Raw genomic sequence first — 26,764 nt, 5'->3', positions numbered from 1 at the left:
TGGATTAGTTTGATATACTTGGTTCAAAACCTTATATTAATTACACCTATAGTTGTTGTACTTTGTTCAGTAATAGGAATTCGGTTGCTTTTATTTATGACACGAGTTGCTGAGTCTTCTTGGTGGTGTTACTGGAGGGACCTGATTGCTGCAATTCATAATTTCCCTCAAGAAGTATAAACCTCAGTCAGACTTTCCTTAATACAATAAAGAGGGACGAAGGTCCTTGTTTTACAGTAGTTTGTATGTAGCCTGCATTGAACTTGACATGTCAAAATGTGTCACTGTGTTTTCCAGGAGCAACTTGGGGAAGGATCAGTACTGTCCAAGGACAGCTTTTGACCAGGTTAGTGCTTGTCTCAAAGTCGGTGTTTCTCAGAAACACGACCAAGGTTTGTTTGAGAGAAACTAGGTCGCTGACATCCTGAAATAAGGTGTCCACACACACACATACACTTGCAGAGAGAGCAAGGAAGCTGTATTTGTTGCACTTCCCCTTTCACACCTCCAATCCATTGCAACATCAGATTAAGTTTCCCCAAGATTTTGACTTCTCAGTCACTCATAATCCATTAACAGCAGTCATTAAGTTTAACATACCCTCCATCTAGAAATAGTGTGATGTGCTGTCAGCTTTAGTGTAGATGAAAACTAGTAACCTTATATAACCACAGTTGATGGATAGCTAATAGGATCACTTCAGGTATAAGTAACCAGGAAGAAGGCAGCAGGGTGGAAAATCTTGAAGAGGTTTGTAGTCAAAATGCCTCTTGAACCTCAACAGCCTGAAAGCAGTTTAGATGTTTTTAGGAGGCCCATCCTGCATGATAAGCACAAACTTGGAGGAACAGTATACACTTCTGGCTTTTCTAACGGAGGTATAAATAAACACACTGAAGCAGAACATAAAGTTATTCAATGAATGTATGGAGAGAAACTGTAGATAACGCAGATCACAGCCATGCTGGACTCTGTCAGTTATAATAAGAGTATTGTACTAGGTTTCTAAATGAATTAAAACCAAGTGAAGATATGGTAAAGCAGAGGAGTATTAAGGGTAAGGCAAGAAACAGAATATGCCATTGTAATCTGCATTGGAAGCATTTTAAAGACGTGAATAGCCATTCCTGGGAGTGCTGGCATAAACAGGAGTAGTCTAGGTAAAAGAACAAGAACTTGAGGAAGAAGTTGAGTTGCATGAGCAGAGTGATTGGGTCAGAAAATGTGATGAAGGAGAGAGCAACAGAATATCTAACTTTTCTTGACATCAGTGGCAAGGAGAACTTGGGTGGTTACATTTAACATGAAACTCATTTGTCAACAATAAGATGCCTGAGTTAGTTGGAGATCTGGACAGAAACTTGGGAATAACTGAAAGAAAAATAATGAAAGGAATATCTGGTTATTGTCAACAGAAAAGTGGTAAGAGAAACCATGTGGTGATTTGAAAGGACCAGGGGAACATACTAGGCAATGAAAAGAACAAGTTTACTGTGGCCCACAACTTTAGAGAGCTCCTAATGAGGTTAAGATAGCAATCTGTGCCACAGTCCATTGATCCAAAATATGGCAGAAAGAGTTGCTAACAGCACGAAAGCCTGATAATAGGCTTAGAAGTGTAAGGACTGAAGAGATGGGAACGTCTTGATCAAAGCCAAGAAAATGTGATAACAAAAAAGTATGTAACAAGGATCTCTGTGGAAACCAGTTTAGAAAGGATCTTCCAGATTGTTGACCCACCAAAACAAAAGTGAGCAGTGCATTCTCTAAAATCTAGAATAATTTTATTAGTCACTAAGCTGACAGAATGATTTTTGTTAACAGTATTGCATAAACATCCATGAAACATACAGGAAGGGCACCTTTGTGCAAAGTAGAGTTCAAGAGATAGTGTAATTCAGGGAATGCAGTGTAGAACGTATGGAGGAAATAAAGGCAGTAGGGCATGAAGAAATAAGCTTATGATGGGGGCTGACAATGGAAGGCAGAAAAAGAAGAGAAGGAAGGGGAACAAAAAAAGTGGTGTAGAGGAATGACTGCCAAGTTGTAAATATTATTCACTGATAGTCATCAGTCTTGTAGTTTAGGCTTCAGGCTTTCAGAATATCAATAGTTCTTGAAGAATACAGTAGTATAGGCTTATACCTAAATTGAGGGCAAAGACACAGCCAGGATTCATTCAAATCAGGATCACTTAGAGCAGATAATTTATTCAATTTTCACATTTCAAATTCACATGTATGGTAATGTAATTTTAGGATACTGATGTAAACAAATCAATTACAAGAACCAAAATTTAATCTTTGTGACAACATCGAAAAACTTAGCAATGTTAGATCTGTTTGAAACAAGGCCTTTTAGGCCCTACTCAAAAATAGTATAAAATGACACTTGTGGTGAGGCATAATTTTATAAAGTTATATTTAAACAAGACAAAAGTGATAACTCATATAGTTAACATTAAGTTAATGTGCTGTAAGCTTGTTGCATTCATTTTTGAAGGCAGCTATAACTGCAAGTCATTCTGAAATATTTATCAACTTGGCTTTGATGTGCTGCAGATAACATTTGTGTTCAAAAATTAAGATCAAAAGTGAATTGTTTATTTTAAAAGATCTATACCTGTAGACCATCAAAAATACAATTTTGTAAATATCTGTAATAACAGCAGTTATAGTAGACACAGTTGTAAATGCAATAGGCAAATCAATACAAATATATTCCTTTTTAATTATTGCAAAAATTAATTATGCAAAGTGTCATTCTGGTGCCTCTGCAAATTGTTTCTTAGTAGTGGAAGAGGACTAGTTATACTTGTTTCTGACTACATTTTTTTTTTTGTAAAGTCAGCTAGTTTTGTGCCTCTTGGTGGTGCTGTTCACACATGTAAGATAAAACTTCACTTAAGGATAACAGATTTATATATAAAAAAAAAAAAACTGAGCTCAGTAAATCATGGAATGGAGACAAAATTATGTTTTGTGCACATATAGTATGGGTCAGAGGTGCGCATTCAAGCAGTATGCTAGGAAAGTGTTGCTTTTCTAGTAATATTGTGAAACAGTGTGTGCTTATAAAATATATATTGTGTATATACACACACACACACCATTTTTGGTGTAGATAATATGGGTTGGTAATGTTATTAGTGTCATATTTACAGAGTACAGTGAAATTCTTACATGCACATATAAATTAACTTGCATCACATCACTACTCTACAGTGTAGTAGTGGCGAGTATGACTATATTACTTCAAAACATCTGACTTTACGTGTGTGTGTTTGTGCCTATTTTTTAACCTTTGTAGTATATTTTATATGTAGTGAAACACAGTCTTTATCTAGGGATTTCATGCTAGAATAGTCTTTAATGAAGTGTTTTTAACAGCAAAATGTAAAAGGCTTACAATCAGGTAACCTCATACTCTAGCTTCCTCTGTTTGCTTGTTTCTTTTATAATCCAGTTTTTATTCTTTCCTTTTTAACTGTCTCTTTACTAGTTTGTGCACTGGTCATTAGGTTAGAGTTTTATCATATGGTTCTAAAAACTTAGTTTCCTCCTTTTCATCAACTGGAAGTGGAACAGCTGTTCCTCTCTAGTAGTATCACTTGGTCATCTGAGCTAAAGGGGCAGACCACAAATACCATTGTTCTATCTTCAGATGGAGGAGGTTTCAGACAACTATGGCAAGTTAAGTGACCAGAAGATGAGCGCAAGTCAATAAACAAAGCAAAGATCAACACACCAGAAAGAAAAAGTACTTCATCTCTAAACCAAATATCCAACCAAAGAGCAGAATTAAATGAAACCTGGCCAGAAGACATAATATCAGAAAATCCAATAACAAATCCACAAACATCAAATCAACACTGTAAATGCAAAAATAATATTTTTGAAATTATAAATTATTTCAGGAAGATATATTTTAAAACACTAATAAATTCTAATTAACTTGTATCCAAATAAATGAAAAGCCATAATTATACACAAGAAAAAAAATGTATTCCAGAAAGATGAGAAGTGTCAAAGTTTACTGAATCATAAAAGTTGTCAGTTATCAGATATGCCTTACCAGTCCTAGGAAAGACTGCTCAAGCCTCTGGTTTAATTTCTGAGACATTCCTACATTCACACTATATAGTTGGGGCTTGTTATCTCCTTTACCAATTACATTCATCCATCCATTATCCAACCCGCTATATCGTAACTACAGGGTCACGGGGATCTGCTGGAGCTAATCCCAGCCAACACAGGGTGCAAAGCAGGAAACGAACCCCTGGTGGGGCACCAGCCCATCGCAGTACCAATTGCATATCTCAGGTAATTAGCCTCCTTTAGTGGATGATAATATGTACATGAAATATTCAAGGTGATATTGGAACAGTTTGTCTGTATATGGTATGCTGTGTGGCTTGTAGATCGTATCGTATGGAAAATTTAGACAAGTTAATCTTGCCAAATTAAGTTTAAATAAGTCAATATATTTCAAGTGGGTATTGGGTTGATAAATGCTGTTTTCTCTTTAGTCTGTTTGCTTAATGGTACTTCCTAAAATCTTTTTGCCATATTTATTTAGTTCTATGGATTTTTGTCAAGTCAAATTTAGAAGCTTGGTGAGTTCAAAAAGTAATTGCACATGCAACAGTCACTGATTTTAGGTGTAAGCATACAAAAGCTTAAACATTAACTTTTACTCTCCTCAATGACAGTTAAAACTAACATTTTCCTTACTTTTGTTTTGTCATTTTCTCACTTGGATTCAGATATTCCGTAGAGATTGTATTTGTTGTGAATATCATGAAAACAAATATTAAATATTATTTAATATAATTGTAGTAGTCAACAGTGTTAGTTGGTGTCATAAACATTTCCTAACCTTGGTGATTTTTTTCTGTATTTTTTTTTTAAATTTCAAAAGTTGTTTTTCATTTTATTGAAGATTCTTCTCATTCTGTATTGTTTTCAAGGTAGTAAAATATTATTGTTAGTAGTGATGCTCATTGTTAGTCATATGGTCCACACAATGTCTTCTTACTGTCTGTATAAAGATGGGAGCATTCATTTTTAGCTTTGGATCTATTTCATTTAAAATGCCAGTGAGTTTGTAGTTTGTAATGAGGACTTACAGTTTCAAAGTTCCATACGAATGAACTGGTCTCTTAAGAGTTCGTGAGAAATCCAAGGGAGTTGCATGTTGACATAGTCATTTTTTTCTTATGTTAATCAGTTAATAAAATTATATCATTTACTGCCTCTTCACTGTCTTTGATTTCATATGGACTATGTCAGCATACTTGTAATTTGATTTGTGAGGTGGGCACATGGAGAATTTTTAGATCCTGTCATTGGAATTAACATTACTTGCAGCAGTGGTACAGTTATACAACTGTTCTTGTATGGACAGGGCTATAAGTAATTCTTGGAGAATCCCAACTCTTTTAAACAGACACACCAATTCTTTTGTGATACCACTAGCAGTTTCTTGTTACAAAGGCCCTTGAATACCATCTTGCTTAGTCTTATATAACCAGTATGTATTGATGTTCCCTTGCTAATTTTTCTAGCACCACTACATTATCCATTGCAGCAAATGAAATGCTGGTGTTGAAGTAAGTTTAAGCATGACTTGTTTTTATATTTCCAGTGTAATGACATTCAAAGGCAAGAGCTCAATAATTCTCAATTTCAGTTACTGTTTAATAATTTCTTTTTAAATTTATTCCTACCAAGATGGCCATTGGCGGGACTAAGGAAAACCCTCCTTTGAGTGCTCCAAACCAACATCTGTTTGGTGCCCTCCTCCTTCCCCTTCCTTAATCTGATTTAACATTCGATTTTCACTGGTGAAGTTTGGGCGCAGTTAAAAACCTCTTGGGAAATACTTTTCCATCTACTGTTGAGACATCCTTCCATTTGTTTTTCAGGGTGTCATTATTCAACTACTTGAATCTAATTCTGTGAGCCTCTCACCAAGATAATCCCTGCAACAGTGGCTGACTTACATTCAACACCCAGCAAGTCCCACAGGATGACACAATTTTTCAGCCATCTAGAGCAGAAAGTCTAACTTTGGTTTATATCCCAGTTGTGCAGGATGCCTTTAGTGAAGTCTTTTTAATAACAGAATTCAAAAATGCCTAAATTTTCAACTAGGTAAACTAATTTTCAACTAAGTAACATTGGGTCCCAGCTTTCTCAGTAAGCTGAGCTGATCTATTTATAATGTAATTTCTAGTCCTTGCCCTAAGTCCCTCAAGCTGTCAGGTTAAAGCAGGCAGACTGGCTAACTAATACATGGCTCCCTGCTGCCCTTTAATGATTGATAGGTGAACCTGGGGGTTAACTGGCCCCTTAAGAGTGGCCTAGGATTCAGGATTGCAGCAAGCCCAGCAGCTGCTAGAGAGAGTTTTAATAGAATGGCCTTAGACATTCTGTAGGCCTAATCATTCAAAACGTGAAAGTGATAACTTACTGGGTCTTAAAAGCCCCTTCAATCCTCAAACCAGTGAGATTGGAGTCAGGACTGGAATGAAAGACAAAGGTGTATGAGAGTGTACCAACCACCCTACCTAATTAATCGGCATCAAATCTTGCTTAGGATAGACCAGAGAGGTTGTAGTTTTGTTGCATTTCCCCTAGGCAGTCGTTTGTCCTGGGAAACCCTGCGGATTTTGTTTTTTCTTCAGCATGCTTGTTTTTTCTGTCCTTCCAGCCATCTGGCCTTGCCCTTTTCTTCTGTCAGTTATTTTTTTTAATATTATTGCCTAATATTGTTTTTTTATGTAACTTTTTCTTTGACTTCTTGTAAAGCACTTTGATGTATGTTATTTGTATGAAAATGTCCTATATAAATACATGTTGTTGCTGTTGAATTAGTTTTAGGAGGTGTTCAGCAAAATAATTCACAAAATTGAATTCATAGCAGAATTCTGTTTCATTTACCCCCCAAAAAAAAGACAAAACAAATTGTGTTTTGTTTTCGATAAAATTTGTGCAATTGACACCAGAAGTGAGATGTTTAGTTCTATTAGGAAGAATTGATTTTACTAGTGTATGAAAGATTACATGTCTTATGCAGATGCAGAAAAGAACATACTGTAGGTAGACATTGAAGTGTGAATGATGCTTAATATGCAGCAGTATTTCTTGTTCTCTATAACAAAAAACCTTTCAAACCTCCAAAAGATTTTTTTAGTTAGATTTACATTTTACAATGTCCATATATTGAATTTTGTTGTCAGTTTTGGGAAACCACATGCACATTGAAATTTGTATGTTCCACTCATCACTAATTATAGATAATGTTATATCTGAGTTAGTGTGACTTACTATCTTTTAAAATACTTAAGGTTATAGGCTCCTTGGCCAGTAGCTGGTGTTTCAAATGTAAGTTTAGAGGTTAAGTGCTATTTAACTTGTGTCTATTTTACAATAAAACCTAATGGCTAATTTAGAATGAGTTACATAAATAATATTTTATATACCATGTAATCAATGGATGGAAAGATTATGTTGTCAGATTAGACATCTCAGCACAGATTCTACTGTAAAATGCCCAGGAGAAGGTGGCTGGTTGGTCTAGGCATGCAGGACAGAGTGACTGTGCCTGATTTTTGTCTTCCTCTGTTATAATTGACCATGGATCCTTCAGAGGTTTATTTCACCAGGGCTTCTCCTGAGTGGAGTTTTTGTTTTCCTCTTCTCTTTTGCCATATTTCATCTGTTAATTAGTGGATAAATATTTCTGGGCTCCATTTGTTTTAATCAGTTTCATACTGTTTTGCTTGGCGGTCTTTTTAAATAAATCTGTGTCTTAATGTGTACTCATTTTTTAATTAGTAATTTGTAAAGTCTGTATTTGCATTCAAACTGAGAACTTGTCCCAGCCTTCTGTGCATGTGGAGAGTGATATACAGAAATAAACTGAATTGAATTGAAATACAGTACAATACAATTTATTTTTGTATAGCCCAAAATCACACAAAAAATGCCGCAATGGGCTTTAACAAGCCCTGCCTCTTGACAGCCCCCCAGCCTTCACTCTCTAAGTAGACAAAGAAAAGCTCCCAAAAAACCCCAGTAGGGAAAAAAATGGAAGAAACCTTGGGAAAGGCAGTTCAAAGAGAGACCCCTTTCCAGGTAGGTTGGGCGTGTAGTGGGTGTCAAAAAGAAGGGGGTCAATACAATACAATACAATACACAGAACAAATCCTCAATACAGTATAGAAATAAAAATTTTAGAAGTACGGAGTAGAATTTAACAGTAGATGATATCACACAATGATTTGGATTTGTTTAGAGTCCTAGAGACATCCATCAAGCTGCCACCCTGATTTGGCCATTCCACAGCTGAAACAGCGCTGGGCCAGCCAATCCAATGAAACGGACCCCTCTACCCCACGATTCCTGGATTCCTCCATCAGGGAGGACTTTACCTTAGGCAGGCAAAACAACTTGGCAGGTGGGCCGTGGCACCAAGTGCCACATTTGAGTACCGAGAACAGAAATAGAATAGAAGAGGGTTATTATCTAATTATAACTATCATGTTACTTATGTTTTAGTGCTAATGACTAGCAACAGCGATGTAGTCTGTACAGTTAATCAGAAGCTCTAGTAAGGATATACTAAAGTGAAGTAGTGAGTCTTCAGCCAGGATTTAAAAGCTGAGACCAAAGGGGCAACTCTTATAGTAGCAGACAGACCATTCCACAGTTTAGGATCCCTGTAACTAAAAGCTCGACCTCCTACTGTTATTTTATTAATCCTTGGAATCATAAGCAGACCGGCATTTTGAGATGTTAATGTGCGCTCTGGTTTGTACGTCATAATAAGTTCAGACAAGTAAGCCGTACCTTGGCCATTTAATGCTTTATATGTTAAAAGGAGGATTTTGAAATCAGCCCTAAACTTAACCGGGAGCCAGTGTAAGGATTTAAGAACTGGAGTTATGTGCTCTTATTTTCTTGTTCTTGTAATAATTCTTGCAGCAGCATTTTGGTTTAACTGGAGGCTGTATAAAAAACGGTTTGAACATCCAGTGAACACCGCAGTGCAGTAGTCAGTCCTACTAGAAATAAATGCATGAATTAATTTCTCAGAATCCTGTTTATTTAGAAAGCGCCACAATTTCCCAACATTTTTAAGATGGAAGAAACATGATTTGAATATTTTTGTAATATGCACTTTAAATGACATGCTAGAGTCAAAGCTAACTCCTAGATTGCGGGCTGATTTAGTAAAATTAATGGTGATTCCAACTGAGTTAAATGATGGCAAAATATTGTTGTGATCAGCGTCATTCCCACCAACAATTAATATCTGTGTTTAAAGACAAGTAGTTCTCATCCATCCACTCCTTTAATTCGCGAACACTACTAATTAAAGAAACTTCATTTGATCTAAATGAAAGGTATAACTGGGTGTCATCTGCATACGAATGAAAATTAACATTATGTTTCCTAATGATAGATCCCATTGGGAGCATGTAAATTGAGAATAGTAAAGGTCCCAGTACTGAGCCCTGCAGAACACCATATCTCACTTCTGTGTATAATGATGGAGTACTGTCAGCATATTTCTGTACATATTGGAATCGATTCGATAAATAACCAAACCAAGCGAGCACAGTGCCTGTAAGCCCAACATCATTTTCTAGCCTGTGCAATAAAATAGAATGGTTAGTGGTGTCAAATGCTGCACTTAAGTCTAACAACATAATTACAGTGGAGTTTCCTTAATCAGAGGATATCAGAATGTCATTTACAACCCACGTTAGTGCTGTTTCTATACTATGACCAGTGCGGAAACCAGACTGGAATTTCTCAAATAAATTGTAATGTGTTTGGTGTGACTGAAGCTGACTGGTGACTACTTTTTCTAGTATTTTAGAGAGAAAGGGTAAATTTGAAATAGTCCAATAATTATTTAGAGTGTGTGGGTCTAGGTCTGACTTTTTAAGTAATGGTTTAATGACTGAAACTTTTATTGCATCAGGTACAGTTCCATGCAATATTGAACTATTGACAACGTTTAGAAAAGCACTGCAAGAACATCCATTGCGCCTTTTACTAGTTTTGTTGGCACTGGATCTAGGGAACAAGTAGTGGGCTTCATATTAGAAGTTAAAGTTAAGACTTCCTGCTCAGTTACAGGATTAAAATTACTAAAGTGCTGAATGCAATGTGAGGCAGGGTCTGCTAAGCTAGTATTTGGTTTGTACTGTGATGCTGAGATTCGGGATCTTATATTTTTAATTTTCTCATTGAAGAAGTTCATAAAGTCTGTACTGCTAATACCTGTTGGTATTTTGCACTATAGAACTGAATTCCCATTTGTTAATTTAGCCACTGTTCTAAACAGTACCTGAGGATTTTTATTATTGCTATCTATTATTGTAGAATAGTATTCTGAGTGAGCTTTAAAGAGAGCTGTTTTGTATTTTTTAACACTCTCTGTCCATGCAAATTGAAAGACATGTAGCTTTGTTGTTCTCCATCTGTGCTCCAGTTTTCGACACTCTAATTTAAGAACTCAAGTGTTTTCATTAAACCGGGGAGAGTGCTTTGATCACTTTTGTTTTAACACTAGAATTACCAGAGCCTACGAAAAAACTCGTAATTCCGTCCCACCTTAAACTGCTTCTTAAATCCCTTCACACCTCCGCCAGCGTCCTTTGTTCTCTAAATGTGCTGATAAAAAGAAGCTAGGAGCAGCCGGCTATTCCATCCCCCACCAATTTAGAACGTGCACGAACTTCTCTCAGCTCATGCCTTGATTGAGTATCTGGGAGTGAAGTGGAGTTTTAGAGTGAAATAATAGATCGTTGTTTGGAACACACGCATTTCATGTCTGTTCCGTTTCTACAGTAATCTGTGTCAACACATTGTTAAAACAGAAACTTTTTTATATTCTAGTAGTAGATGACAAAATGTAGGCATAAACTATATAATGTATGAAGCCTGAAGTCCAAATAGCAAAGAAACATTTTCACAAGAATAACACAATTGCACTTTTATTCAAACATATAACTGCAGAAACAAAAAGCCGCCTTAACATGCGACATTGACACCAGCTTACTATAACTGACTCCGTGGTTCAATAGACTCAGCCCCCGCTTGGGAATCAAGGGGTCACGGGTTCGATCCTGCGCCCCTCCCTTTTGAGAAGTAAACTGTTCTTAGTCTTACTGTTTTAGAATAAAAACATACATTTGATTTCAGTCTGTAACAGCCGGTGCAATTTATGATCTTTGTAAAGGTTAGCTTTTTTTTTTATTCACTTTTCACTCTCTCAGTCGCGTTCAGAATCAATCCATACAACCCCATCTGACACGGCTGTTTTCACTAAAAACGCGCTATAGCTCTGCAGTGTACCACGATGCATACTAACGCCCCGGTTCTGACACACAAACGCTGGCTAAGCTGCCTTCTTCGTATCTCACCGTCACTTGCTTTTCTTTTTATTCAGTTTTATTGAGTGTTCCTGCCAGTCCCCGCATGTTGCTGTATGCTTTTTCTTTTGCACCCAGGACATGCAGAAGAAAGAATGGTAAAGACCAGTAACTTCGGCGCTATATGCAATCATCAGACACTCCCCATCTGCCCGTGTCGCTCAAACACAGGAACATATATTGGTGTAAAAGTATAACAAAAGTGCACTTTTATTCAAGTGCACTTTTTCCATCGCCTTTTCCTGTAAGAAGCAGTGTACACACTTCTCTCTATGCTGTGGTTTCTATTACACACCTGAAAGAAAGACAATATATGTGAAAATATAATCGCACTAATGCAATATTATTTGAAAACGAACAGCGTCAGATCAGGTGTGAATTTATGCAGGAACTGGAAATTCTCTGATGCGGACCTTCCCCCAGGGAAGAAAGTACAGTGTCAGGTGCTCATTCAGTGTAATAGAAACCATAGCACAGAGAGGTGTGTACACGGCAACAAGTACACGGTCGTAAATGTAGGAAGGACGGTCCTTGGGTGTGTGGGAACTGTTAATATTTGAATGTGATGATTTTATATAGCACGGAATGAAAATCTTCACTTCTTAGCATTGCACCATGCAAGATGTCGTATCAATCGCCTACTGTATCTTGCTTTCTTTTTTCTTCGGTTATACAGGTAGTTTTGAATAAAAGTGCACTTGTTTTGTTTGCGAAATGAAGTGTCTGCGTGCACTTTTCGTGGCATTACACGTGTATTTTTGAGCATGCCCGCTTGAGCAGTATAAAAGTATTGAAAAGTATAACAAAACAACGGGCAGATGGAGAGTGTCTGATGATTGCATATAGCGCCGAACTTACTGCTCTTTACTATTCTCTCCTCTGCGTGCCCTCGAGTACAAAAGAAACAGAATACAGACGCTCTATAGCTCTGCGTTGTACCACGATGCATACTAACGCCCCCCCCACCCAGTTCTGACACACAGACGCTGGCGAAGCTGTCTTCTTCGTATCTCACCGTCACTTGATTTTCTTTTATTCAGTTTTATTGAGTGTTCCTGCCAGTCCCCGCATGTTGCTGTATGCTGGATATGTTCATATGTATTGTCTCTTTCTTTCAGGTGTGTAATAGAAACCACAGCATAGAGAGAAGTGTGTACACTGCTTCTTACAGGAAAAGGCGATGGAAAAAGTGCACTTGAATAAAAGTGCACTTTTGTTATACTTTTACACCAATATATGTTCCTGTGTTTGAACGACACGGGCAGATGGGGAGTGTCTGATGATTGCATATAGCGCCGGTTACTGGTCTTTACCATTCTTTCTTCTGCATGTCCTGGGTGCAAAAGAAAAAGCATACAGCAACATGCGGGACTGGCAGGAACACTCAATAAAACTGAATAAAAAGAAAAGCAAGTGACGGTGAGATACGAAGAAGGCAGCTTCGCCAGCGCTTGTGTGTCAGAACCGGGGTGGGCGTTAGTATGCATCGTGGTACACTGCAGAGCTATAGCGCGTCTTTAGTGAAAACAGCCGTGTCAGATGGGGTTGTATGGATTGATTCTGAACGCGACTGAGAGAATGAAAAGTGAATTAAAAAAAAAGCTAACCTTTACAAAGATCATAAATTGCACCGGCTGTTACAGACTGAAATCAAATGTATGTTTTTCTTCTAAAACAGTAAGACTAAGAACAGTTTACTTCTCAAAAGGGAGGGGCAGGATCGAACCTGTGACCCCTTGATTCCCAAGCGGGGGCTGAGTCTATTGAACCACGGAGTCAATTATAGTAAACTGGTGTCAATGTCGCATGTTAAGGCGGCTTTTTGTTTCTGCAGTTATATGTTTGAATAAAAGTGCAATTGTGTTATTCTTGTGAAAATGTTTCTTTGCTATTTGGACTTCAGGCTTCATACATTATATAGTTTATGCCTACATTTTGTCATCTACTACTAGAATATAAAAAGTTTCTGTTTTAACAATGTGTTGACACAGATTACTGTAGAAACGGAACAGACATGAAATGCGTGTGTTCCAAACAACGATCTATTATTTCACTCTAAAACTCCACTTCACTCCCAGATACTCAATCAAGGCATGAGCTGAGAGAAGTTCGTGCACGTTCTAAATTGGTGGGGGGATGGAATAGCCGGCTGCTCCAAGCTTCTTTTTATCAGCACATTTAGAGAACAAAGGACGCTGGCGGAGAGGTGTGAAGGGATTTAAGAAGCAGTTTAAGGTGGGACGGAATTACGAGTTTTTTCGTAGGCTCTGGTAATTCTAGTGTTAAGGGGAGCCACTGTGTCCAGAGCATCTCTCAAGGTCACATTATAATGCGATGTTAGCTGATCTAAATTGTTTTCCACGTTTACATTTGATGTTAACTGATCTAAATGGTTTTCCACAATTACACTCGACTTACTCAAAGTATCTATAAGTTTTATTCTGTGAGTGTGTTGGCAAGGGCAGGACTAAATCAAATGTAAATAAGTAGTGATCGGAAATAACTTCATTTAATGGAGTAATATTTAAATTTTGAATGTCAACTTTGTAAGTTATAATTAAATCTAATGTGTGGTTATGATTATGAGTTGGACCTTTGACAATCTGACAAAATCCTACTGAATTTTACAAATAAGTAAAACATTTGCTAAAAGTGCCAGTTTCCACATCAATGTGTACATTAAAATCCCCCATCAGTACTACGTGATCATAATTAGCCAATTCAGATAAAAGGTTGGTAAGTTCAGTCATGAATATACAACCTCAGAAGCGGAGCAAAATTTTCTTATTTTGAGTTTTAAAATACAACTTCAAAGGGCTAGGTCGCTTATCTTAAAGTATGTAATGTGTAACAGCCTAACTGTTTAATAATAATAAAAAAAATCTCCAATTGTGAATATTAAGGACTCGAACCTGAGAGGCAGAGCTCCAGCATATGTTCGCAGAGAGAGTGCTATACCCATTCAGCAATGACAGCTGCAAGTAAACTGTTAAATCTTAAAATAATTAGGAATTTGATAAGAGCAAACACAAAATAATATACTGTAACACAGATTAGAATAAATTATAATAATGGTAAAGGAAGGAATACTAGAAATGCATAGACATGCATTCCTATAGACAGAATTACTTTTCTTCCCTTTGGACATTCAAACTTATATTTTTATACCTTATGAGAGCCTAAAACTAATATTTTAATTCAGGGGTCAATGCATGGCCAAATAAACCTCAAGAGAGAGAACATCAGTTCAATTTGCTGTCAAGAAATACAGAAAGTTAGAAAATAAATGACACCTTGCATGCCTTAAAACTCACAGCTTTATTGTATTTGGGGACTTATTCATTAATATGCAAATTTATAGAAAGACTTCCACAGAATATTATAACAGAAGCATACCCTTCTGAAAATATCCCCAAAAGATTCACCATAACATTAGCATCAATTTAAGACTGGTCATGCGTATAAAAAATATTCCAAATGTCACAGAAATTCCTAAGTTAATTCCAGTGTTATTGGCCGATTTAAACCAGGATGATGGTCCATTTTAGTGGTCAGATGAAAACAGTGGTCCCTTTCCATGAGTAAACAGTAGTTTATTGCTGATGCAAGTGTAATTTCCTTATATCGCATGCGCTAATTTACTACATTACTCATCATGGTCCATTGCAACCAGAAATTTTAGCTTGAGACTTCTCCATGGATTTTACCTTTCTATCAGATACTTCTTTCAAAAATGTTATGTTTTAAGAAGTATTAATTACAATTAATTATAAACCAACAATTACCAGTTGCACAAATAAAATTCTTTTTTTTACATCACTTTAGTTGGAATCTGGCATCAATGAAAGCTATTTCAACCACCACAAGATAATTTGGGCTTGGTTTTTAATTATGTGACATTATAAAATGCTGTTAAAACCATGTAGATTATGTAATTTCATTCTGTTATTATTTTCAGATATGAATCAATGTTTCAATAATATATAATAAACAATAATGTGATATCAGTCTCTTTAAGTAAATAAATAAAAATTAAAAATGTTCCAGTCTTCAAAACAATTAACTAAGTCCTTGAATGCACCTGAATGTTATGTCAAGTATTCATTTTCCTATTTGTAATCATATTTTTTATTTGATAAACTGTTATATCATTTAATAAACCGTGCTCTGAGCAGCACGGATGCACAGTAGTAGTGCTGGTGCCTCTCAATAAGGAGACCAGGGGTTCACGTCCCAAGTGTTTTCTCTGTGAGAGTATGCATGTTCTCCCCTTGTATGCAAGGGTTTCCTGGTGGTACTCCAGTCTCCTATCACAATCCAAAGACATGCAGGCTAGGTGGACTGCCAATGCTAAATTTTGCATCACTTTTCCTGTGACTCTGCTCTGGATAAAGATTTTTAGAAAATGGGTGTTATTTTAATGTTATTTTAAATTAACTTACCTAAGCTTACACTTGTATGTCTGCTAAACCCTTATTATTTTAATTAATACTGGGTGTTCTACCTTCCCATTAAGATCACGGAAGACAAATAAAAGACCCGGAAGATGAAAGAGAATGGCCACGGAGCGTCTCGCGGGGATATAGAACATGAGATTCTTGCAACACACGCCCTACTTACAAGCAATATCAGAGCATTGCCAGCAAAAAAAATCAGTAGTGTAAAGGCACGCAGCACACACAGATACAGGGGTCTCGGCGCATATAAAGCGTATAAAGGACAATATGTTATAAATGAAACATTGACGACTAAAAGATCGCATTAGCGCAAACAAAAGGAAATTAATCATCAGGACCAGGTGTAATTGGGAGAAAAAAAAAGAAAGATAAAGCGAGGTCAGAAATAAAAGGCAAAGAGCAGAAAACAAAGTCTTTTCGCTTTTGCATCATTCAATGCACAAAACGTGGATTTATACAATAATGGACCATACGCTATGAGAATCTGTGGTCCTGCAACAGTTAAACCAACAGCAAGTTTAATTTCAAAGAAAACACAATTCGGTCAGGTGTATATTTATGACCACGGAGAAGCGATCACAACGCAAGCATCAGAGACACGAAGTGGCAAAAAGTACAGCGGCTGTACAGGCTTTAAAATGATCGAAGCTAAACCAACCCCACCCCCACCCCGGGGCCAGAAATAAAGGACAATTATTGTTTTTATAACGTCACACGAGACCAGGCAGTGGGCCATCATTTAAAACAAGTTCACAGACATCTAGCTGCACAAAGACCCCCCCCCCACCCCCCCCAACAACGCAATCAGCATTATACGTCTGGTGAGAAAGAGATGTAACCACACACGGGGCCGTAAATAAAGGACAAGTATTGTTTTTACAAAAGTTTTTAAAATAAAAGTGAAAATAATGCATATGTTACAATTCCCATGAAAATAACAATCTCTTTAAATGTACAGTATATCCAATAAACCAAACATAGGGGTGGGTGAGCGAAGCCCTGTAGTATTAGATAAAAATGAAAATGAATGGATGGATGAACTATGTTATCATTTAAATAATTTAGTTTATTTTGTATTCTTTGGCCTCTTTGGCATTTTTTTGAATTTGGAGTCTTAATACATAAATGCACACTTTTGTATTTGTATATCTAAATAAATAAAATGTTATTATACATTATTATTTAAAGACTTGTTTTTTTTTTTGGCTTTTTTTTTTTAGTTACTAATTTTGGTGTACAACTCCATATACAGTAGATGTTGCTGCTAAAAACAATATTTAACATGTTATGTAATATTAATTGTTTTTTGTTCCAGAGAAGGAAATGTATTATTATTGTTATTTGTATTCAGCTCATTTGTCCACTGTACTCCTCTTCTAGTCATAATGGGAATAAGTAAGTACTTTTTCCCTTTTCCAGTGAAGGGGCCGGCATTTAGTAATTTAATTAAAAATTGTAATGAAAATGAGTTCTTGGATATTTGGATCTAGTGTGCACTGCATAGTAACAGAGCATTACAGTAGGGAGTTCATAATTAGCTACTCTGGGACATGGTATTTATCTTTAAATGCAGGCAAAGCCTAACTTTCTAGGACCTTAGAGTGGTTGTTTTCCTGGTTGGGATAAATGTCATATCCCAGAGCAACTTGTTAGGAGTCTGATTTAAACACCCAGTTTCTTTCTAAACAGTACGGCTTTGAAAATTAGTTGCCTTCTACCATCATTTTTTGTATTATTTTCTCATTTTAAGACGTTATCCAATTTTATTCATATTTGAAAGTTATTTGGGCAAAATGTATTTTTGTTTTTGAAATACTCTGTGCATTCTGTTTAGCTATTTAATACACTTTGATCTATATTACATTTTTTGCAATAGTTTTCTATTTACAAATACTATCCTCATTTGCAAAAATGACAAATTGTAAATACAGATTCAAATGGAGAGTGCTAGCTAGAGATTAATTATAATCTAAAGAGAAGCTGCCATGTCTTTGGCTTAGCTGCTTTACCTTATGTCAGGGACGAGACCTCCAGAGGGAGTTAAAGCAAAGCTAATTATTGTGTTAGAGAGTCACAGCTGATTTCAACAGGCTGATTTCGGCTTGTCAAAAAAAAAATTCTGACTTTTGACTATATATCATTGGTAAAATCGCCTAATTTGCATTAAACAAATACTTTATATAGAGGAGACTGAATATATGGTGTATATTTGTCTCCTTTTCTTACTGCTTATGTTATTTCCTGTCTGTATGATGACTAGCGGTGTCTATGTTCTTAATGGAAATAGGAATTTTAATATTATAGACACCTGTACACCTAATCAGAATTCATTTACAGAATATAATTTGCTTGTTTGTATTACAGCTATGTCGCATGTATTGATTACTTAAGCAATTTAAAAAAGTTGCTTTTTGAAATTTGTCCCATTTGTGTTTTCATTGTATATTTAAGATTGAGTTTTTACATATTGTTAATACACAAATTTCATACAGATTTATGGGTTAAGGGGTTCTAAATGCAGAAGTCACCAATTAACATTTAGTTCTTTAACAATTACTTCTATTTGTAATTTTTGATTACATGTCTTTATTTTTCCCCTGTTTAGATCTCCCAACATGGCATATATTCTTCTTGAATCTAAAGCATTTGTTTCAGGCAATGATTATAGTTCTTGCTTAAGACAAGGTCACATGTGCCTGTTCCATGCTCTTCTAAAACAAGGCTGTCCTTTACCATCTGAGAAACATTTGGAGGAATTTATTCAACTCACATTACATGAAGACAGTCGTTACAAGGAATGGCTTCCACACCTTTTACTGGCAGGATTCAACCCTTTGCATCTCCTCAGTGACAGATGGTAAATACTCATTACTTAGTCAGATGTTCTCTGTAAACTTAGGATTGAACAGATGTTACTCAAGTATTTCACATTACATAAATTGCTGTCATTATCTTTGTATTACTGAACAGACATTCATAAATATTCTAATCCATAGGTTATCAAACTAGGTACTGGATATCAGCTGTGACTGCTGGTTTTCTTTTCCAACCAGTTTATTAATTAGGTTTATTCATCCCTTTTACTATATTTCTTGCTAAATTTTAGCTTCTATTTTCTTAAATTTGATTACATGCATATCCTGTTACAATACACACAACTACTTTAAGATAATATGTTAAAGTTTAATTGAACAAATTCTTAAAGCTATAAAGCAGGTGTTTTATGCTGAAAAAGAAATTGAAGCTGAATGAAATAAATTCTCAGGTGTGCTAATAATTTTGGGTATGCATATTTCTTATTTTCCTGAAAATTTAAAACATACTGCCTTGAGCTTTTGTCCTCTGAAGATTAACTAGAAAGTTCAAGTAAAGAAGAGCTAGCTTTTGATTATGATTTAATTAGGATAATGGATTATGAAGTGAAGTGGCTTTCATCCCAACCAATTTTATAAAGCATATGATATAGTCCTTTTTTTCAGAATGCTCACCTATTGAGTGCAGCTAAAGGTCACAGTGCAGCTATGTTCCAATAATTTAATTAATTACTCATGTTGTTTTAGTCTGTATAAAGGATGTCAAGTCTTCCAAACAACTGCAGAAACATCAAAAAGATTAATGTATAAAACTGCCCAACATTGTTTCACATGGGCATAACCATGAACACAACTGGTCAAGAATAGTCCTGTAATTTGCAGATTCACTAAAGTACCTCATAAAGCGTTAATGGCATTATCACCAGATCTGCAAAGCTAACTACTGTTGGTGTACTCAACACTTCCTCTGTTTATACTGATGCTTTATTTTCAAGTTAAGTTTGTTGTTCTCTGTACATAGTACAATGAAATTCGCAGTTGTGTGTCTCCTCAGAATAGCTGACAAAAATAAAATAAAGATGTACAGTGATAAGCATGCAATATTGCCAGGTTATCAATCATCCAGTCTGTAGAGAGAGGAAAAGGTGTTAGTAAATAGTGCCATCTTGTGAATCAGTGAGGAATTAAGCATAAGCTGTCCCCAAGGTACACATGTATGACTATATATATATTTGTGTGTGTATGTATAATATATATATAGTTATATAAATAGATAATTATAGATATATATAGATAGATATATAATATAGATGTGTGTGTGTACAAGTTGTGATGTTACAATATTTGTTCTTAAGCCTGTCGATTCAACAGCTTTGTTACAAATGCTTTTAACTAGATCATCATCACCAGTTTCACGACCATTTTATTAACTTGTCCAGGTTGACTGATTATTCCATAGATATTTTTACTACACTCTATACAATCATTGCCATTATTTTGGGTGAGACCAAATAGTTTTCATATCATCTTTTTTGGCCTGCCACTCGGCTGTATCTCCTTCACCTCCATCTTGGTACACCTATTCATCAAGTCATCCTCTGGCTTTTACTGTACATGCATAAACCACCTTAATCTGTTTCTCTCACTACATGTTACTTCGCACAACCACTCGATTGTTCTCACCTCTGTTCTTTCCATTTTTGTTTCATGTTTCTCCTTTATATTTTTATATTTTTTTATTGTTGTTGTTATTTATATTATTTTTATTGTTTATTTTTTATATTTTAGACATGGCAGTATACACTGTATGTTTAGATATATGAACATATGTCTTTCTCTTCTTACATATTACTCTCATATCTCACAAATGTCCATATTTTTATCTAGGTCATTTATATTAATTACGAAAAGAGACATCCCCAGCACTCATCCCTTTGGACACCACTTTTAACATCATCTGATTTGGAAAATGTTCTGTAAATTTAAGCCTTTGCTTCATGGGTTTGTGCCAGTTTTGCAATTTACTCACAAAATGTACCTTGAATGGTCACTTCTTTTTGTTTGATCACTAGCCTCTGATGTGGTTAAAACATATCATAAACCTTTTTAAGATCAAGATAAATAATATTGTATTTTGATTAGATACTTTTTTGCTTCCTCATAGAATTCTAGCTTATCAGACAAATGTGGTCTCCAACATTTAATTTAGTGTTGAGTATGCGATAATTCAGATGTATTTAACGTTTGTTGCTGTCTTTTTCTAATAATTTGTTCCATTAGTTTACCCGTGATAAATATTAAACCTACTGGCCTATGATTATTTTAACTGGCCCAATTACGTTTTTTTTTATACTGGAATAATACAATTTTTCCTATCATCCAGTCATTAGAAAGATACCTGTTGCACCTCATTTTCTGCAAAATATTTATTAAGAACTTCTATATGTATACACTAACTTGTAGGAGTATGCAATATGTATGATCCATTAAAATATCTTAATTGTTGTTTTAACCATGTATTAGCTGATATAATCACTTTGGGGGAAAAAACTCACTTTGCAAAAAAACAATCAAAAACATGCCTTGAGAGTCCAAGCATTTGCTGTATCATATAACCTAAAAGGATAGACTATTGCGTATGTACAAAGCAAGCGCATTAGCATGCATGGTCAGTGCATAGCTGCCTAAATATGAGTGAGAAAACACAGCCAAGGGATAAAACGGCTTGGCAATCTGTGTCGTTAGATTTAATTGCAAGACGTGGATCATCATCACTCGTGTGAGGTGGTTTGGCTTTGAAAATAGAGATGTTTCTCAAAGGGTGGCAATCTGCAGTCTATATCAGAAATCAGTTGCCATTAAAGACAGCTCAACAACTAATTTGATTCACCATCTGTGAACTAATCACTGTGCAGAATACAAAGAATACGAAAAGCTTCAGGAGTCACCTGTCCATGTCAAGTCCAAGTCACCCAAGGTACAAGCATGCTCCGCAAACTTTAGCAGAATCATTCTGCAAAAAGTGCTGTACAACCAGAAAAGCAACAGATGGCATGACATGGCTATGAGAAGGCTACATGGTTTTCATGACAACAGACAGTGGGGCTAAGGTCAGTGCATTACAGATTAACAACTGAAAGAGACTTCATTGTTTTGGACATGGGCTTTATATTGCCATTGATGAGTAATTTGGGTTCCTCTGTAAAATGCAATTTAATTGAAATTGATCTTTTATGGATCCCCATAGGTGTCAGGCAAAAAAAAAAGACAAAAATCCTTTCAAATGAATTATTAATCTGTTCGAGCAAAATTGCTTAATTTATTCAAACACATTTTTTTTAGAAGCATATGCCTATTGGGTGTGTTTTATTTCGCTAGCTCTCTTGGTTGGGGTCCTTGATTCCAAAGCACATTTTTTTCTTTCATTATTTAAAATATTCGCATATATCCCCATCTCCTCACACCATTCCATCCCACCCATATAGCTGCAAAAGCATGAGCAGGTGATGAGACAAGGAAGGGTGCAAAAAAAGGCCACTTTGAAATGTTTTACTCATACTTGCACTGTTTGATCTCAGTAATATTTTGACTGGTGACTTTAATGTTTAGGTGTTGTTTTACTTCAGTTTTAAGTAAATGAAGAACACCCATTTTCTTTAACTTTTGTTTCCACTAACCTCATTAGTATGCTATAACTAATATCCTATTAACAAGACCAAGCTGGATCAATAAGATAAACACAATTTTAAAGGATGCAAAATATCGTCTTATTATTGTTATTGTCACAGTTCCAGAAAATATAGAGATATAATTTTTGCCAATATTGCACACCCCTACTAATTTATGCATGTATATATTTTACCTGTCTCTGCTATCTCTAAATCACTGACTACCTTCTTAATAGTGCATGTAGTTACTGGGAGGTAATTGACTTTTTCACACAAGGAAACTAGGAAAAATAGGAATTTAGAGAATTTTATATTTAATTTTCTGTATTTTTAATTTCACACTTGCAGTTACTGGTAGACTTTACCTACATTTTGACCCTCCTTTTACTGGTTAATTTGTTCATTAACATTTCAGTTGATGGAGCTGTACATGAGTTCTACTGCTATTTTTTCTTTTGCAAGTTCCTTTTTAGCTTTTTATATGTCCAACGTACATTTTTCATACATGTCCCACCGTTTCTACATTTTATGATTAATTTGTTCTACTTTGTATATTTACTCCTCCATGCTTTGTCCAAATTTTTGTCTTTTAGACTTTGCTGAATTTTCTCATAATTTTCCTTATGTGACAGATTTAAGGGTTTTCTCGCACCCTTGTACCCTCGGACCACACGTCAGACACCAGATAAAAGTCCAAATAATTATTTATTATAATAATTATGTGCACAAAGCACGCTCCTCTCCACAATTCTCCAATAATAAATCACAAAATACAATAAACCAATCCTCCACTCCCAGACACTTAGCCACCCTGCCTCCCAACTCAGCTCTCCGTCTGGGAGCGCCCACTGTCCTTTTATATCCCCCGACCCGGAAGTGTTCCCAATCCAACAGTCCATAAGTCCTTATTCCTTCCGGGTCAGGGTAAACAATGCTTTTCTCACCCGAAGCCGTCGCTCTTCCTATGACGAACTTCCGGGTCATAGGGCACGAAGAACTCTTCAGTCCTCCCTGTAGCTCCCTCTCGTGTCCTCCATGGCATCCAGCAGGGCGGTGCATAAAAGCTCCATTGTCCATGATGCCCTGCTGGTCTTCTGGGGACCTCCATGCTGCAAGGAGGGCTCCACCTGGCGGCTTGGGGTATTGGCCGGGATAAACAGCCGGCCATCCTCCACACTTACTATTATAAAATGTAGCAGTTTTTAGATATTGTATTTTGTCCAGAAAAGTCTCCATTAGCTTTATGACCGCAGTCTCGGAAAGTCTTTCACCCGTGGGACAACTGGGATCCTTTCCTATATAAGGAGAGGCATTGCACATATACTTTGTCTCCAAATCTGTTTCAATCTAAAACTTTATGCCAAATTTGTCAGGCTTGGTTGAGATGTATTGCAAGAAAGGACAAACAGACCTTGGTTGGAAACAGTTTGCTCGTCAAAGTAATATGTTTCTGTTGTTAAAGCACAAATGCCACATGATAGTCTGATAGTGGTCAGGGGGCATCATATCTTTTATTACCAGTAAAAGAAATAGTTCTGACCAGGCATCAACCACAGCACCAACTGTGGTCTTCACTGCTCTAGTGAAAAGAATGGAGATAAATGCCATCAACTCAGAGAGGGAGAGGCAAGTTCGTTGTACCACATGAAGATGACTGAGAGAATAAAATTGAAAAAAACACTAAGTTTTACAAGTAGCAATAATTTACACTGGGTGTAACAGACTCATATCAAATTTATTTTTTTATTATGTAATAGTAATTAATAGCAGTTCACTACTCAAAATGGTAAATGCAAGGAAGACCTAGGATCAAACCCGCAACCTCTTGATTACGAGATAGCAGTTCTTACCTCTACAGCAGCCAAGAAGACATGCCTACTTTGTGTCGATTGATATTTGGTCTTCAGTTTTTACACATTGACAAGAACATGTAAATTGAATAAAAGCGTACGTGTTTGTTATACCTTTTGTGAAAGTGTTTGAACTTTAGTCTTCACACATTATACACTTCATGTTAGCATTTTGTCATTATTACTATAACATTTCTTGCCTCGTGATGTGAGATTTTGCATGTAACTTGATAAATGATTTGTATGTCTTTATTTGTAATTTAGGCAAAACTAAGTCAGGAAAGTGAATTTTACGTCAGAGTTGGGGGATGTGCTTGAAACAAATGTTTCTCTGCTAGAGTCTCTCTCTCTCTCATATCCCCCACACAAAGCCAGGTTGCCTAACTGCCAAGCTTTACCTCAACAAATGGTTTTGGGGGTATGGCAGGTGTTAAGATGTTTTATTTCCCCATTGGTCTGAAGTATGGCTGTTTGGAACTCGCTTGTATCAGAAGCCTTTAAGTACCATGATGTTCTATTGACTTTAGGGGTTGGACAGGGAATCTATAAAACTGCTTGCTTAACCTCACTCTCTCTTTCTTACTAACATCTGATGAAGGAGCATCTCTCTTTCTTACCAAACTAATGAACTGAAAGGACAACACAATCGAGAGCACAGCTCGGCAACCATATTGAAACAGGAATGCGGCGAGCTGATCACAAATGATGCCTTAACTAGAGACATTAAGTAACTGTCAAGTCTGTGTGCCGCCTGAAACTACACATCACCATTTAATCAGGTTGTATGGTTGCCAATATTCAAATGTAATTTGCATATTTTTGTTATTTATGACTATTACCAATAATATATTGTTTCAATTGTAACTTAACTCGTGCTTGTCTTTGTACTACACCTAATTGCCTGAGGTTACAGATGTAGGAGGGAAGGTGGAGAAAAGTTATATACTATAATACCTTATAAACAGTGGTAAGTCTGTGGGATTTGAGGAGTTCTGACAGAGGCTACATATTAATAATACAAAAGGGCAAAGTAGAGCAATATAGTACTTTACTTGGACAAAACACCTCACATCTCCTGTAATCCTACATATATACAGATCATTGAAAATGAAATGTATGTATTCCACATAATAATATATTATTTACCCTATACAATTCCAGACAGCTAACTCCCAGATGAAGAGACTTTAGCTGTGAGAATTTTGTGTCTGACATGGCTTCAGCTGCCTTGGTGGAGGATGGGATAACAGGCTGATTGACACATTTGCAAAACAAAGATGCTAATAAGGAGGTGTGAGGGAATTTAAGGTGGCCAAGCATTACAACTATTTACACAGGCTTCAAGGATTCTACTGTTAATTAACACAAGCAGACAACTAGGGTGCACACTATTTCACTAAAGGATGCCTGGGTGAGTTCCTCCATTATAACGCAGCCTATGTAACTCTTAGGTTCAGTGATATTTTGCTTGTGGTAATAAATTGTCTTCCATCTCTCATAAATGTAGGTAAACATCTGAAAAGTCCAGCACCATACAGGGCTGGTACTGTATTGGCATTGTTTTAGAAAACTGTTTAACCCTGATTAATTAGAAATTTAAATAGAATTTTTAATCAATTACAGTAATAGTTTAACTGCTGTTCTTTTTTAGGCTCATTTAATAATAAAATAATACTACCAGTTGTGTGACTTAAGTGAATTAGTTTATAAAAGCTTCTAGACATTCACCTGATTCCCTACCTTCATTATTTTTTTTCTTCTGCTGTTGACTTGCCTACGTGCTTGTTTCTCCTAATGCCAAACTGCCATTATCTTCCAATCATTTTCTTAATTACAAATCAGTTATTGCTATTAAATAAACTTTTTAATTAAATATTTAGACTAGCCCAGCTATTTAGCTACAGCAAATTGTAGTAGTCCAATGCCACTAAGATTCACACCGCCATAGAGATGGTGATTGATTGATTGATTGATTTTTGGTGGGGATGTCAGGAACGCACCCAGCCTTGGTCCAACATTCACCACTCACACACACAGACACGAAATAGCAGTGTATAAACTAATAAAGCTGTACATTAAATGAAACAAAAACATAGACCACAATTAAACAGAACACTCCCTTCTTTCCTATGATGATAACATGATAAACATTTAACAGTAAACACTAACAACCAAGTTAAGATTTGGGCAGTGCTCCCTCCAGTGAAGTACAATGACCAATCCAGCACTACTCACACGACAGGCAGGCACAAGACAGTCCATACAGCCTTACAGATTTGACGATCCAGGGTGGAAACACAGTTGGTATTGCAGACAAGACAAATGTGCGAACACAAATACAAAACCACTGAGCTCTTTTGCTGCTTAGCCAACTCCCTTTTAAGATTCCTGCCAGCTGCTTTTGTCCCCAGCAACCCCTGCATTCTCCACAGATGTTCAGCCAGGGCAATACCTTCAGGGCAGCTGGGAAATTGAGTCTTTTAAGTTGATGCGCTGCTACAAGATAAATGATAGTGTATTAGTG

General features: G+C 36.2%; 1 protein-coding gene across 2 annotated transcripts in view; it reads left to right on the top strand.

Annotated features, from left to right (window-relative positions):
• asb3 (ankyrin repeat and SOCS box containing 3) overlaps positions 1-26,764 on the top strand; it is a 152,517-nt gene that overhangs the window by 94,676 nt on the left and 31,077 nt on the right. For both annotated transcript variants that reach the window (XM_039738153.1, XM_039738154.1), the window contains exon 8: positions 18,515-18,766. In XM_039738153.1, coding sequence (XP_039594087.1) covers positions 18,515-18,766 — 252 coding nt within the window. The remainder of the gene's footprint in view (positions 1-18,514; positions 18,767-26,764) is intronic.

Source organism: Polypterus senegalus, chromosome 16, assembly GCF_016835505.1.
Source record: "Polypterus senegalus isolate Bchr_013 chromosome 16, ASM1683550v1, whole genome shotgun sequence".
Taxonomy (NCBI): domain Eukaryota; kingdom Metazoa; phylum Chordata; class Cladistia; order Polypteriformes; family Polypteridae; genus Polypterus; species Polypterus senegalus.
Note: the sequence above shows the minus strand (reverse complement) of the source record. Positions and strands in the feature narration are given on the sequence as shown.